At 36.4% G+C, this 15,168-nt stretch overlaps 1 protein-coding gene across 2 annotated transcripts in view; it reads left to right on the top strand.

The window, feature by feature from the left end:
* LONP2 (lon peptidase 2, peroxisomal) overlaps positions 1 to 15,168 on the top strand; it is a 120,043-nt gene that overhangs the window by 22,391 nt on the left and 82,484 nt on the right. For both annotated transcript variants that reach the window (XM_045988128.1, XM_045988127.1), the window contains exons 5-6: positions 2,435 to 2,598; positions 3,899 to 3,993. In XM_045988128.1, the coding sequence (XP_045844084.1) occupies positions 2,435 to 2,598; positions 3,899 to 3,993 (259 nt within the window). The remainder of the gene's footprint in view (positions 1 to 2,434; positions 2,599 to 3,898; positions 3,994 to 15,168) is intronic.

Genomic DNA, 15,168 nt, shown 5'->3' with positions numbered 1-15,168 from the left:
ATAAATAAAGTATTAAAAAAAAAAAAAGAACTATGCTTTATCATGAGTGGATGTTGTATTTTGACACTTTTTCTGCATCTATTGAAATGTTCTTTTTTTTTTCATGTAGTATTAAGAACATACTACAAAATTGTTTCCTAAAAGGACTGTGGCACTGTGCCATAATTCAGCTGATTTTTTTGTTTTTAACTTAAAAAATTTTTATTTTCGGGCGCCCGGGTGGCTCAGTGGGTTAAGCCGCTGCCTTCGGCTCAGGTCATGATCTCGGGGTCCTGGGATCGAGTCCCGCATCGGGCTCTCTGCTCAGCAGGGAGCCTGCTTCCCTCTCTCTCTCTGCCTGCCTCTCTGTCTATTATGACCTCTCTCTGTCAAATAAATAAATAAAATCTTAAAAAAAAAAATTTTTATTTTCATTTACTCCAACTCTGCTCATCTTTTTCTATCTTCTAAGCTTAGAGTCCTGTATCCTCCAGTGATTTGGTAAATAGGCATTTTCAGTTTAACTTTAACTGATTTTTAAAAAGTATTTAACTCTTTAATCCATATGTAATTTATTTTGCCCTAAAGTGAAGATAGCAGTTGTATTTTGTCCCAAGCAACTTTTTATTTAACTCAGCACTATTACAAATAATTCTTCACTTCCCCATTGATTTGTGATACCTTCATTATCATATATTACATTTATATGGGGTCTGTCTGAAGTCTCCCTTCAGCCCTCAATTTTACTCTTATTATGGGTGGGCAGAGTTAAGATCAGAAACATACTTTTGATTTGGGCAAGAGTTGAAATGACAGGTCTCTGAAGGCTATTAGAAAGTAAGTGGAAGGTTCAGAATAATGTTAGAGATTTGATGGTCATCAACATAGAAGTGTTCCTTCCTCAAAGAGAATACATTGTAGAAAGAGAAGAGCAAGGTGAAGGATTCCTCACCAGTGGGTCTAAGGAAGGAGCATCAAAGCAGGGTGGAGGACAAGAACAGATACAGGAGTAGCCTGTATGGTGTTTCTGTTTCAGGACACGATTCTGTTTCAAACAAACAGCAGAAATGAGAATTACTTCTGATTTGAGATCAGATCATTAATTTAGTTATACGTTTTGTGCAGAAAGACAAAGCAAGGCACACTCTGTGTTAGGAGGCACAGAAAACTGCCAGCTGTTATCAACAAAATATTCCTACTGCTTAAATAGAAAGGTGTTCAAAATCATTTCAGAAAATGATCAAACAGGCAATAGTTATGAAAATGTAGGAATCAGAGGATAATATTTAGAGTTAAGCCTAGAACTTTCTCTGCCTATTCCTTAAGAGTTGAAAAGCACTCTTTAGTAGCTGGGAGAAAAAGATTGTATAAAAAATTACTTCTGTCTCAATAATGAAATAATTGATGTGCTTTTTAAAACTCTCATTTGAAAATTTTTTTAGTTTCAGTTTTTCATACTTCAGACTTTATTTTTTCTGCCAGTGAGTTATGTAGATAAAGGTATAAATTCACTATTTCTGTTTCTATAAAATTGCTTTTTTATTTACTGCATTATGTCTTTAACTTTTTATATTTGAGTGTATTAAATAGATAAGAATAATAGTTTAAAAAGGTAAATAGCCATGCTTTTAAATGAAGTACCTGTCTGTCATTTTGCTCCAGTGATGGCTCGTGTTGATTCATGATATTGTTGAATTGAGAATTTCAAAACAGCACTTTGGAAGTTTTAAAATATGATAGAGAAGTTGTGGAGAAAGAGAACACAAAGCCATTTGAGTTGGCAAAGAGGATAGTTGTTGGATTTCAGAGAGCAATTTCAACATAATGGAGACAAAAGCCAAAGTATGAAGTACAGATTATTTAAGTATTTAAGGAGGAAAGGGAAGTGGTGGTCAAAGCCGCTTGTTGGAAAAGCAGAACATCAGAAAAAGGGAAGTGAAGAGTGTGTAGTTAACCGAAAGGGACCTAGGTAAGATGAAATATTTTGAAAGGATGAAGACTTTTCTGTGTGTTGGAGATAAATGAGAATAGAGTCAATGGTAGAAACATTAAAGATGTTAGAAATTTTATCATGTAGGAGGGAAAGTGGAATTTATTCTGTTGGCAATTACCAAGTAGCAATATAATAAAGAAAGTAGTGGCTGCAGTAGTAGCTCTAAGAAAGATAGTCCTAGATGTTTTCATTATTTTTAGAGCCAGTTCTTGAATTTTTTCTCATTTTGTAGCATAAGCCTATAGTAAAGTAATGTCCACTTTATGTTGATCCACTTTTGAAATTCTGCTGCTTTTATATGTGCTTGTGCCTCTTAGTTATCATTTTGAACTTAGTTCCTAAAGATGTAGACTCCAATTATGAAAGTGTTATTTAGCACCAATTATAACCTTGTGTGTGACTAGGTACTTCATTTCCAGTTTATCTTGACACACCGTTTTACTCTTCTACTTTCTATTTTAGGTTATAGCAATACGTCCTATTAGGAGGATTACACACATCCCAGGAGCCTTAGAAGATGATGATGAGGATGAAGACAATGATGACATTGTCATGCTAGAGAGAAAAATACGAACATCCAGTATGCCAGAGCAGGCCCATAAGGTCTGTGTTAAAGAGATAAAAAGGTAAATTGACGCTATTGGTATTTTCATTTTGCATATTAATGTTAGAAAATTAATTACTCAGGGAAACTTGAGTCTTCTTTGGATCACAAACTGAAAGCTGAGTTGTTTTATGTTCTTTAAACTTTCTCCTTATGGTTAATATAGGTATAGACCACTCTATTCATTTTATCTTTCCAATGTCAATTTTTACCTTTCATGGCTTTCCAAATTCTCAGATTATAGCTGTGATCTGTGGAATCTTCAGATTACCCCTCTTCATTCCTCAACCAGAATCTGATTTTAAAACACTCTTACTACTGCTGAATTAACACCAGTGTCCCAACTCTTTTTCTCAGTTGCTGTGTGTAAGTGATGCATTTCTTTCACCTGTAGGTCCAAACATGATCACTCGTGTTAACTGCCTTTTTAGTGTCTTAATGGATAGGTTGTACTTTGTTTAGACACAGTGTTTGGTCACTTATCATGTTCTTCACATGTCACTCTTTTCTTCTTTAGAAAAAAAGATTGTAAACTCTAGAGGGCAGGGACTGTCAGTTTCTCTTTGTATAAGGTAAAGTACACAGAAACCTTGATGACAGCATAGGGTATATGGATAATCTCAGGGTTAAATAGAAAACCCGTTATTTTGTTTCTGTACTTGACACAGTATAACTATCTTGCATTTTCTTTTATTAGTGAATTATATGAACCTAAGTAAGTGCTCAGTAACTAAATACTTGACTTTCTCAGGCTCACAGTTAAGATGTGAGTTGTAGTTCAGGAATACTTTATATTGACCAGCATTAATTAATGTAGAACATCTGTTATGGGCAGAACACTGTTAAACACTGCATTTATTATGGGAGTTGCATTTTTAATTAAATACCTGATAATAAGCTTTCTTTGATGAACTGATTTCATCTCTGATACAAAAAAATATATAATTATTGTGTTATGCATGGTTAAGCACTTAAATCTTACTGTGATAGATATATCAATGGATAAATGTGACTTTAGACTCCCACTGTGAGATACTGATACTGGTATGGCCGTATTTCAAGGATAGAATTAGATACAATGTTTCATCCCCCACCTCTGCTCCCCCCCCCCCCCCCCCCAGTTTGCAGGTATCTGTTTAATTTTTTTTTTCCATAAGTACATTACAAAACAAAATAACCAGATTTTTAAAAACATTTCCAGATTTTTTAAATCAAATATGCATAGTATATCTGACCCTAGAAAGGCAGATGCTGGATTTTTGTGTTTTTAGGGAATTCTTCTATGTTGTGGAACATTTTTGCTATGTATTCTTTCCCCACAGACTCAAAAAAATGCCTCAGTCAATGCCAGAATATGCTCTGACTAGAAATTATTTAGAACTTATGGTGGAACTTCCTTGGAACAAAAGTACAACTGGTAAGCCAACAAAATAACACCTTTTTACAGTCTGAATGTTACTCAGAAAGCTCATGATTCTGTTGAAATATTCACCATTTATTATCTTACTGTTACTGTAGTTGTGACATAAATTATTTAGATGTTGAACTTGTATCATCTAGGTCTTGGGACCAAACAGGAAAAGAAGGTGCTACATGAAAGTGCCTTTTGCCTAATTTTGGAGAATATAGGATTTTCTGTAATTGTTGATGTGTTTCCTAATACCAGTATTCAGTCAATGATGAACATTAATATTTAAAGAAATAGTTATATATAGCTGTAAATGGAGCAGTTGTACCATTTGGAAGTTTGTTTTTCTCATACAAAAGCCTATCCAGTGAGTTTAAATTCTTTCCTTCAGTAAAACTTTTCTCTTTCCTATTGATTTGCTCTTTTCTCTTGGGATAAGAGGTACACCATTGACTCTCATAATTCTTAGAACCATTTATTTGCACTTGTTTCTGTTATTGGACAGGCTAGTACTACAGGTTGGTATTACACACAAGGTTTACTGAGTTCAACAGTGGATTGATTGCCTGAACTGCTGCTGGCATAGGAGTATTCATATGGTTGACTTTTGAAAATTTAAAGATATATTATCCTGGCTAGTAAAATCCCTACATTTAAGAAAATGCTAGAGATTTTTTTTTAAATGTTTCCTCTAAAGCACACATTTACGTCCCACATAAGATGTGCCATACAAACCAGATTTCCAGATGTTGAATTTTTAATATTAAAATATACTTTCCTAATAACCTCAGAGGACCCTCCCTTCCAGTACTGAGAACTTAAAAAAAATTGTTTTTCTCTCCTAGAATGAAGCACATTCTCATGGTGGGACAATGTTAAGGTTAAAATAGCTCCTCTTTTTTTTTTCTTAAACAATATTATACATCATATTTATTTTTAAGAGAATGCATAATCCAGATTAAATATAAATCTTATCGAGTCCTTATGTGATTTAGTAGGTTCCAAATTCCATGGAAAATGACCATATAGTCCCTGAATGTAATAAAACTAAGAAAACAATAAAAATAAATAATAAAGTAATAAAACAATAAATAAATCTTATTTAATATACTATTTGTATAATACAAATTATTATTATTAAGTAAGATATTATTTATAATAATGATAAGGTATTTTGAAAATACACTTAATTGCAAGAACCTTTCTGGGGGGGGTGGGGAACTAAAGGAGCACTGCAGTTGGACTTTGCCATTTTTAATCCATAAACATTTAATTTTACCTTAAAGGCAGCATTAAATACGTGATTTCATATGCTACAAAGTTTTTTCAACAAGAATCTCAGGAGGAACAGCCTAATGCATTAACTTGAATCTAGTTTGATCCTTTATTCTTCCCCCCAGTTTCTTTACATTGAACACCAAATTGAATGTATTAATCTTTTCTGCTTCTAATGTATATGCTACATTTTTTCTTGACACTTTCTGTCCTAAAGCAGCAACATTAAATTTTCTTTTTTCCCAAATCACAGTTTTAGATGACCATTTATCAGGTGTATATTAGAGGATAGTGTGGTTTTAGAAATGCTATTTGATATATACTGTCTGTTATCTTTGTTTTTTTGTTTTGTTTTTATTTAGACTTGTATTTTTTCTATTTGTATTTTATTTAGATTCAGTTAGCCAATATAATATCATTCGTTTCAGATGTAGTGTTCAGTAAGTCCTCAGTTGTGTATAATACCCAGGGTTTATCATATCACGTTCCCTCCTTAATGCCCATCACCCAATTACCTCATTCCCCCAACCACCTCCTCTCTAGCAACCTCAAGTTTGTTTCCTATAGTTGAGGGAATCTCTCATGGTTTGTCTTCCTCTCCGATGACTTCCTATTCAGTTTTTCCTCCCTTCCCTTATGATCCTTTGTGCTGTTTCTTATATTCCACATATGAGTGAAACCATATGGTAATTGTCTTTCTCTGGTTGACTTATTTCGCTCAGCATAATACCCTCCAGTTCCATCCATGTCGATGTAAATGGTACGTATTCATCCTTTCTGATGGCTGAGTAGTGTTCCTGTATGTGTATGTATGAAATATACACATATACCACGTCTTCCTTATCCATTCATCTGTTGATGGACATCTCAGCTCTTTCCACTGTTGGGCTATTATGGACATTGCTGCTATAAACATTGGGGTACAGGTGCCCCTTTAGGTCAATACATTTATATCTTTGGGGAAATATCTAGTAGTGCAATTGCTGGGTCTAAGGGTAGCTCTGTTTTTACGTTCTTGAGAAATCTCCATGCTGTTTTCCAGAGTGGCTGTACCAGGTTGCATTCCCACCCACAGTATAAGAAGGTTCCCCTTTCTCCACATCCTTGACAACATTTGTTGTTTCCTGTCTTGTTAATTTTAGCCATTCTGACTGGTGTGAGGTGGTATCTGATTGTGGTTTTGATTTGTATTTCCCTGATGTTGAGTGATATGAACACTTTTTCATGTGTTTGTTGGCCATTTGGATGTCTTCTTTGGAGAAATGTCTTTTCATGTCTTCACCCATTTCTTGACTAGATTATTTGTTTTTTTGGATGTTGAGTTTGATAAGTTCTTTGTAGATCTTGGATCCTAGCCCTTTATCTGATATGTCACTTGCAAATATCTTCTCCCATTCTGTAGGTTGCCTTTTTGTTTTTTGTTTTGTTGACTGTTTTGCCGTGCAGAAGCTTTTTATCTTGATGAAGTCCCAATAGTTCATTTTTGCTTTTGTTTCCCTTGCCTTTGGAGACTTGTCTAGCAAGAAGTTGCTGCAACCGAGGTTGAAGAGGTTGCTACCTCTGTTGTCCTTGAGGATTTGATGGATTCCTGTCTCACATTTAAGGTCATTTGTCCATTTTGAGTTTATCTTTGTATATGCTGTAAGAAAATGGTCCAGTTTCATTCTTCTACATGTGGCTGTCCAGTTTTTCCCAGCACCATTTATTGAAGAGACTCTCCTTTTTCCATTGGATCTTCTTTACTGCTTTGTTGAAGATTAGTTGGCCATAGACTTGAGGGTCCATTTCTAGGCTCTCTATTCTGTCCATTGATCTGTGTGTCTGTTTTTATGCCAGTACCATACTATCTTGATGATTACAGCTTTGTAATAGAGCTTGAAGTCCGACATTGTGATGCCACCAGCTTTCGTTTTCTTTTTCAACATTCCTCTGGATATTTGGGGTCTTTTCTGGTTCCATACAAATTTTAGGATTATTTGTTCCAGCTCTGTGAAAAATTTTGGTGGCATTTTGATAGGGATTGCTTTGAATGTGTACATTGCTCTGGGTAGCATAGATACTTTAACAATATTTATTCTTCCAGTTCATGAGCATGGAATGTTTTTCCATTTCTTTTCATCTTCCTCAAAGTTTTACATGAGTGTTCTGTCGTTTTCTGAATACAGATCCTTTACCTCTTTGGTTGGGTTTATTCCTAGGTATCTCATGGTTTTTTATATAATTGTAAATGGGAATGATTCCTTAATTTCTCTGTCTTCTGTCTCATTAGTGTGTAGAAATAAAACTGATTTCTGTGCCTTGATTTTATATCCTACCACATTGCTGAATTCCTGTGTGAGTTCTAGCAATTTTGGGGTGGAGTCTTTTGGGTTTTCCACAGAAAGTATGTCTGAGAAGAGTGAGTTTGACTTCTTTGCTAATTTGAATGCCTTTTATTTCTTTTTCTTGTCTGATTACTGAGGCTAGGACTTCTGGTACTGTGTTGAACAACAGTGAGTGGTGAGAGTGGGCAACCCTGTCGTGTTCCTTGGGGAACCTTAGGGGAAAAGCTCTCAGGTTTTCCATGTTGAAAATTGTATTTTCTGTGGACTTTTCCTATATGGCTTTTATGATACTGAGATATGGCCCCTCCATCCCTACACTGTGAAGAGTTTTAATCAAGAAAGATGCTGTATTTTGTCAGATGCTTTTTCTGTATCTGTTGAGAGGATCATATGGTTCTGGTCCTTTCTTTTATTAATGTGATATATTACGTTTATTGATTAGCTAATATTGAATCACACTTGCAGCCCAGGAATAAATCCCACTTGGTCGTGGTGAATAATCCTTTTAATGTACTGTTGGACCCTATTGGCTAGTATTTTGGAGAGAATTTTGGCATCCGTTTTCATCAGGGATATTGGCCTATAGTTCTCCTTTTTGGTGGGGCCTTTGCCTGGTTTTGGGATCAAGGTAATGCTAGCCCGATAGAATGAGTTTGGAAGTTTCCTTTCATTTCTGTTATTGGAAAGAGTTTCAGAAGAATAAGTATTAATTCTTCTTTAAATGTTTGGTGCAATTCCCCTGGGAAGCCATCCGGCCCTGAACTCTTGTGTGTTAGGGTTAGGGTTAGGTACGTTTTTGATTACTGCTTCAATTTCCTTGCTGGTTATGGTCTGTTCAGATTTTCTGTTTCTTTCTGGTTTGGTTTTGCTAGTTTATACGTTTCTAAGAATGCATCCATTTCTTCCAGATTGCCTAATTTGTTGGCATTAGTTGCTCATAATATGTTTTTAAAATTGTATTTCCTTGGTGTTGGTTGTGACCTTTCCTCTTTCATTCATGTTTTTATTAATTTGGGTCCTTTCTCTCTCTCTCTCTTTTTGATAAGTTTGGCTAGGAGGTTTATCAATCTTATTAATTCAGAGAATCAGCTTCTGGTTTTGTTTATCTGTTCTATTGTTCTTCTGGTTTCTATTTCCTTGATTTTTGCTCTAATCTGTACTGTTTCTCCTCTCCTGTTTGGTTTAGGCTTTATTTGCTGTTCTTTCTCCAGCTCCTTAGGTGTAAGGTTAGCTTGTATATTTGAGACCTCGTTTCTTGTGAGAGACTTGTATTGCTACATGCGTCCCTCTTGGGGGACTATATCCCCTATATCCCAAAGGTTTTGAACGCTCTGTTTTCATTTTCATTAGTTTCAATGAGGTTTTTAAATTCTTCTTTAATTTCCTGGCTGGCCCATTCATTCCTTAGTAGCATGCTCTTTAACTTCCAAGTGTTTGCATTCTTTCTTAAATTTCCTCTGGTGTTTGAGTTCTAGTTTTGAAGCATTGTGGTCTGACAATGTGTAGGGAATAATCCCAGCCTTTTGGTATTGGTTGAGACCTGATTTGTGACACAGGACATGATCCGTTCTGGAGAAAGTTCATGTGCACTCAGGAAGAATGTGTATTCTGTTGCTTTAGAATAGAATGCTCTGTATGTTATCTGTGAAGTCCATCTGGTCCAGTGTTTCATTCAAAGCCCTTGTTTTCTTGTTGATCTTCTGCTTAGATGATCTCTCCATTTTTGTGAGTGGGGTGTTGAAGTCCCCTACTATGATTATATTATTTGTGTGTTTCTTTAATTTGGTTATTAATGGTTGATATAATAGGCTGCTCCGAATTAGGTGCATAAATATTTATAACTGTTAGATCTTCTTGTTGGGTAGACTCCTCTTTAAGTATGATATAGTGTCCCTCTTCATCTCTTACTACAATCTCTAGTTTAAAATCTAATTTGTCTGATATGAGGATTGCTACCCCAGCTTTCTTTTGAGGTCCATTAGCATGGTAAATGGTTTTCCACCCCCTCACTTTCAATCTGGAGGCATCTTTGTGTCTAAAATAGTCTCTTGCAGACAGCAGCATATTGATGCCTACTTTTTTATCCAGTCTGATGCCCTGTGTCTTTCAGTTGGAGCATTTAGCCCATTTACATTCAGAGTTAACTATTGAAAGATATGAATTTAGTGTAATTTCTTGTCTGTAGAGTCCCTGTTTCTGTAGATTGTCTCTGTTTGTTTCTAGTTTATGTTACTCTTGGGGTCTCTCTTTGCTTTACAGAATCCCCCTTAATATTCCTTGCAGGGCTGGCTTGGTGATCACATATTCTTTCAGTTTCTGTTTGCCCTGGAAGCTCTTTATATCTCCTTCCATTCTGAATCACAGCCGTGCTGGATATAATATTCTTGGCTGGATGTTTTTCTCATTTAGTGCCAGCCCTTTGTGACCTGCCAGGACTCTGTGTATGGGTCTGCTGCCAGTCAAATGTTCCTACCCTTGTAGGTTAAGGAGTTCTTGTCTCGAGCTGCTTTCAGACTTTTCTCTTTATCTGTGAAAGTTACAAGCATCACTATTATATGTTGGGGTGTTGATCTATTTTTATCAATTTTTGAGGGTGGTTCTCTGTACCTCATGGACTTGAATGCCTTTTTCCTTCTCCAGAATAGGGATATTTTCAGCCATGACTCACTCAGATATACCTTCTGGCCCTCTCTCTTTCTTCTTCCTCTGGGACACCAATAATGCTAATATTGGTTAGCTTTATGATATCACTTGATTTCTCAAAGCCTCCCCTCATAGTCCATTAGCTCTCTTTCTCTCTTTTCCTCAAATTCCTTCCTTTTTCTGTCATCTCGTCTTCTCTGTCACTCTGTCTTCTGCCTTATTTACCATACTTGTTAGAGCATCCATTTTAGACTGCATCTCAGTTAAAGCATCTTTAATTTCAGCCTGATTAGATTATATTTCTGCATGAAGAGATTCTCTAGTGTCTTTTATGCTTTCTTCAAGCTCAGCTGGTAACTTTATAATTATTATCCTGAATTCCATCTCCATCTCCAACTCCATATTGATTAGGTGTGTGGCAGAGAGTATTATCTCTGGTTCTTTTGTTATGAATTCCTCCTTCTAGTCATTTTGCTCAGAGAAGAATGGATGGACAAGAGAACAAATCAAAAATAACAGCCAATACCCAAGCAAAATACACACTAGACAAAGCTGAAGAAGTCAGAAACCAAAACAGAAAGGAAAAAAAAAAGAAAAGGGAAAAAAGAGAGAATATAATTTCCCAGGTGGACAAAATAGGGTGATCCACTTCGTCCTAGGTGTGTTTTGGTCTGTTTGTTAGAAGACACTAATGCCAAAATTATAAAGAAAGCAGAATCTTATATACATAAAAATAAAATTGAATTTAGTGAAAGGAAGCTGAAAATTAAGACCATATCTATAAAATATAAATGTAAAAATAAAAGTTAAAAAAAGACTTAAAAACAAAGAGTTGATTAAAATAAGAAACTAGTTGAAAAGGAAAAAAAGAGAAAAGAAAAATTTTAAACTGAAAGATAAAAGAATCATGAGAAAAAAATCCTTGAATTCTATGTACTGTTTTCCCCTGGCTTTTTGCAGTTCTCTGTGCTCTATAAACTTGGTATTCTCCCGATGTTCCAGCTGGTCTTCTGGGTGGGGGTAGGGAGGCCTGCTGCACTGATTTCTCAGGTGTCTTTTTCTGGGGGTGCTGTACCATCCTTTGCCAGAGGGCTGGGCTCAGTGTAAGCTACTTCGGGTTGCTCCATGTGGCTTTTGCTCCCTGAAGGCTTTCTGTACCACTTTAGAGGATGAAAATAGAAATGGTGGTACCCTAATTTCCAGCCCCAGAGCTGAAAGATCACAGCCTCTTCTCTTCAGTAAACCCTCAGGGAAAAGCAGTCTGCGTTCTTGTGTATGCCACACTCTGCAGACTCCTACAGTGTACAATTGCACTGATCCTCCTGGGGGAGGGAAGAGGGTTGCTGTGGGCCTGCCACTTGCAGGGCCCACAAATGGAGATTGGCTGCCCAATTGTGCCATGGTTTGTGGTTTATGGCAAACCAAGCTGAGAGTGTACTCCCAGGCTTGCTGACCATAGCCAGTTTCCCCACTCCAGTGCTTGGAAACTCTGCTGGCTCAGGCACCCCCTTTCTTTCTGTGGTCCCGGGGATCCTGAGACCACACTGTCCCACCTAGGATTCTTCTCTGCTTCGCCACCTGAGCACCTTTCAGGCAGGAATGTCCCTGTTGGGAGCAGACTTCTAAATGTTCCAATTTTGCACTCTGGGGCTATATCCTTTCCAGTAGCCTGCTTACGGTTCCTCCATCCCCACGCCATTTATCTTCAGATATATCCCGTCATATTCACTTCTCTGCACTGCCTACCTTGCAAAAATTGGTCGCTTTTCTATTTGTAGAATTCCAGCAGCTCTTTTCTTACATCCCAGGTTGAATTCACGGGTGTTCGGAATGATATGATAGGGGTCCAGCTGGATTCAAGAGACCAGATGAGATGGGATCCCGTACTCTTCCACCATGTTGCCTCCTTCCTCATAATAACTCCTTTTTTTTTTTTTAAAGATTTTTGTTTATTTATTTGACAGACAGAGATCACAAGTAGGCAGAGAGGCAGGAGGAGAGAGAGGAAGGGAAGCAGGCTCTCCGTTGAGCAGAGAGCCTGATGTGGGGCTCGATCCCAGGACCCCGGGATCATGACCTGAGCTGAAGGCAGAGGCTTTAACCCACTGAGCCACCCAGGTGCCCATAATAACTCCTTTTTAAGTAGTTTTGTTTTTTTTTTGAAAGGATCACCTAACACATTTTTAAAATGTATTTGTTTATTTGGGGAGTATGCATGCATGCACAAGCAGGCGGAGAGGCAGAGGGAGAGTGAGAGAATCCTAAGCAGACTCCCTCTTGAACACAGGGCCCAATGTGGGACTGAATCCCACAACCCTCAGATCATGACCTGAGCCAAAATCAGGAGTCAGACCCTTAACTGAGTGAGCCACCCAGGCATCCGAGGATCATCTTAACACATTTTTAATGTACATGGCTAGGTAGTACTAAGATGAAATTGGCCTGATCGTCTTCTTTTGTTTTGACAAACCTTAGATTTCATTCTTCTTATAGTTCTTAGGCTCTTATTGTAGAAAGCAGGTACATTCTAAGTTATGCTAATTATTCTTCAATGATGCTTTATAAATTTGCATTCATCCCATTCTCTAGATTTTGGTTTGTTTTTAATTTTTTCTCTGTTTGAATGTTTGTGTATAAAATTAAAAGACTAATTCACATTTTGTTTTCTCTTAAATTCTGAGAATCTGTAAGTTTTCATTAGATTAAATTAGGTTGCACTGATGACCTATAGAAGCAGTTGTTCAGAAGCAATAATTTTTTTTTGCTTTATTTGCTTTATTTTCCAGCTTTATTTTGGTATAATTGATAAACAGTAAGCTGTACATACATAATGCATATACTTTGACGAGTTTTAACATGTGTATCTGTAATACCATTACCAAAATTAAGATAGCGAACATAACCATCACCTCCTAAATTTTCTCATGCTTCTCTGTAATCCCTACCTCCCATCTTTCCCTCCCGAGTCCCCAACCTCTATAGATTAGTTCATATTTTCAAAAATGTTATAAGAGGGAATGATGTAGTATATACTACTTTTTTCTCATTTTTTTCCAGCATAATTAGAGGTTCGTCCATGTTGCTACATAGATTAGTAATTTGTTTATCCATTTACCTGTTGATGGGCATATGGTTTGTTTCCAGGTTTTTAGCTACTGTTCATAGAGCTGTTAATGCTGGTAAATGTGTTTCTTAGTTTATTTCGTGTTTGCATGACCACATTCCCTTCTAGTTCAGTTATTTTACCAAACAAAACTGAAGCTGAATTTCTTGATTTAATTCTTTTATCAAAATCCTTTTTGGAAATTCCGTAGTGAAACAAATGGAGGAGAACATGTGTTCCCATTGACTTAGCCTCTCTTCATGTCATCTGACCCAGTTTGTGGTCAGTTGTCGGTCCTGATCTCACTGGGCTGTTGGGAAGTCCATTTTAGTTCCAGTAGTCTTCTGTTAACTTACAACTCTCCAGTGCCTACTTTTTAAGTGAAGTGGTCCTGTTCCATGCGATTTGGAGAGGGCTCTGCTCCGTTAGTTTGGACCTGGGCAAGAAAGTTATATTTAAACTTTGTATGTGTTATTTAACTGCTCTGCTTTTGTTTCACCTACTAAGCTTCCCTGATAGTATATGTTTGATAGCTATTTTGTTGTTGTTGATGGAGTTGTGACAATTTTCAAACCCTGTTACTTTGTCTTGACAGTAGGACTTGTATATGGTGCTAAGAACATCTAGATAACTTGGTAATCCCAGGAGCCTTATTTTGAAATTTTGGTATTATCTCAGTAACATTTTTCTTTGCTTCAGGATTTATTCTAACTAATGACTTAAGGGAAATGCAGGGTGCATGTAGAATATATAGTGTAATGGCCTGAGAATATTAACATGGCAGATTTGATTATTTGCCATCAGTAGCCATGTAAGTTGCTCTGAGCTTCCTTCCTCCTCCACTTGTCCTATTTAAAAAGTGAACGTAATTACTAATCAGGAATTTTTATTGGGCTTATACAGTGTAATTGTACAGATTTTGGAGGGAAACATTTAATTGAATGCAAAAATGCTGACTCGTATTCTTTACTTAAATAAAAAGTACAAAAACAGGACAAAGCTGTTACTATTTTCACAACCATATAAGGAGACCACCCACACCCTAGAAACAGTCTCTGCTGGGTGTGTGTCAGCATTAGAGATGCATAGCATTCGTGTACCTGCCCCACATGAACATACTTTTCATTGTTCAGTATTCCAGCAGAGAACTGAAAATGGGTAAATTGTGATATACAGGGAGGCATGTTGAACTTCTGAGCCATTCCTGTATAGAATTAGATCTAAGTAATTATTATGAGTGTGGTTAAAAAACCATGAAAGTGTTTTTCATGATTGTTGAGAGAGAAGCTTAACTAAGTAGAGATCACCAAAAGCAGAAAGGAAAGATTTGGAGAAATTAGTTTGTGGATTTTCACATCTTGAATGGAAAGGGCCAGTAGATACCATTTCAATCTTCTAGTTGTAAAAAATATTTAGTGTAAACAGAAATAGTACTACACAGCTAAAAACTCAAGGAGCTAATACTCATTTCATTTTCTGTTTTTTTACACATAACTACATATAATATTTGAAATAGGAAGCATGCATTTTGAATCATTGGAAAGAATAATCAGAAAAAAATGTATCCAGTATAGAAAAAGACACAAAACAATACTTCATGTAGTATGGAAATTATCTTTCCTCAAATGTTCGAGGCACTTTTTAAAATTGTCTTTACTTGGCATATTTCTTAGAAGAAATTCCTTCAGAGTGTTTTCAATTTTTCTAAATTACATGGAATTCTGTTCTTATTTTACTGAATGTTAATTAGGGGTGGATATTTCATTATAACAAGTGCCTTTTAGGTACAAAACGACATTCTGATGCAGAGTTTTGCTTCTTGGACATGGTGATGTAGTA

The sequence above is a fragment of the Meles meles genome, chromosome 19 (genome assembly GCF_922984935.1).
Source record: "Meles meles chromosome 19, mMelMel3.1 paternal haplotype, whole genome shotgun sequence".
Classification (NCBI taxonomy): domain Eukaryota; kingdom Metazoa; phylum Chordata; class Mammalia; order Carnivora; family Mustelidae; genus Meles; species Meles meles.
Note: the sequence above shows the minus strand (reverse complement) of the source record. Positions and strands in the feature narration are given on the sequence as shown.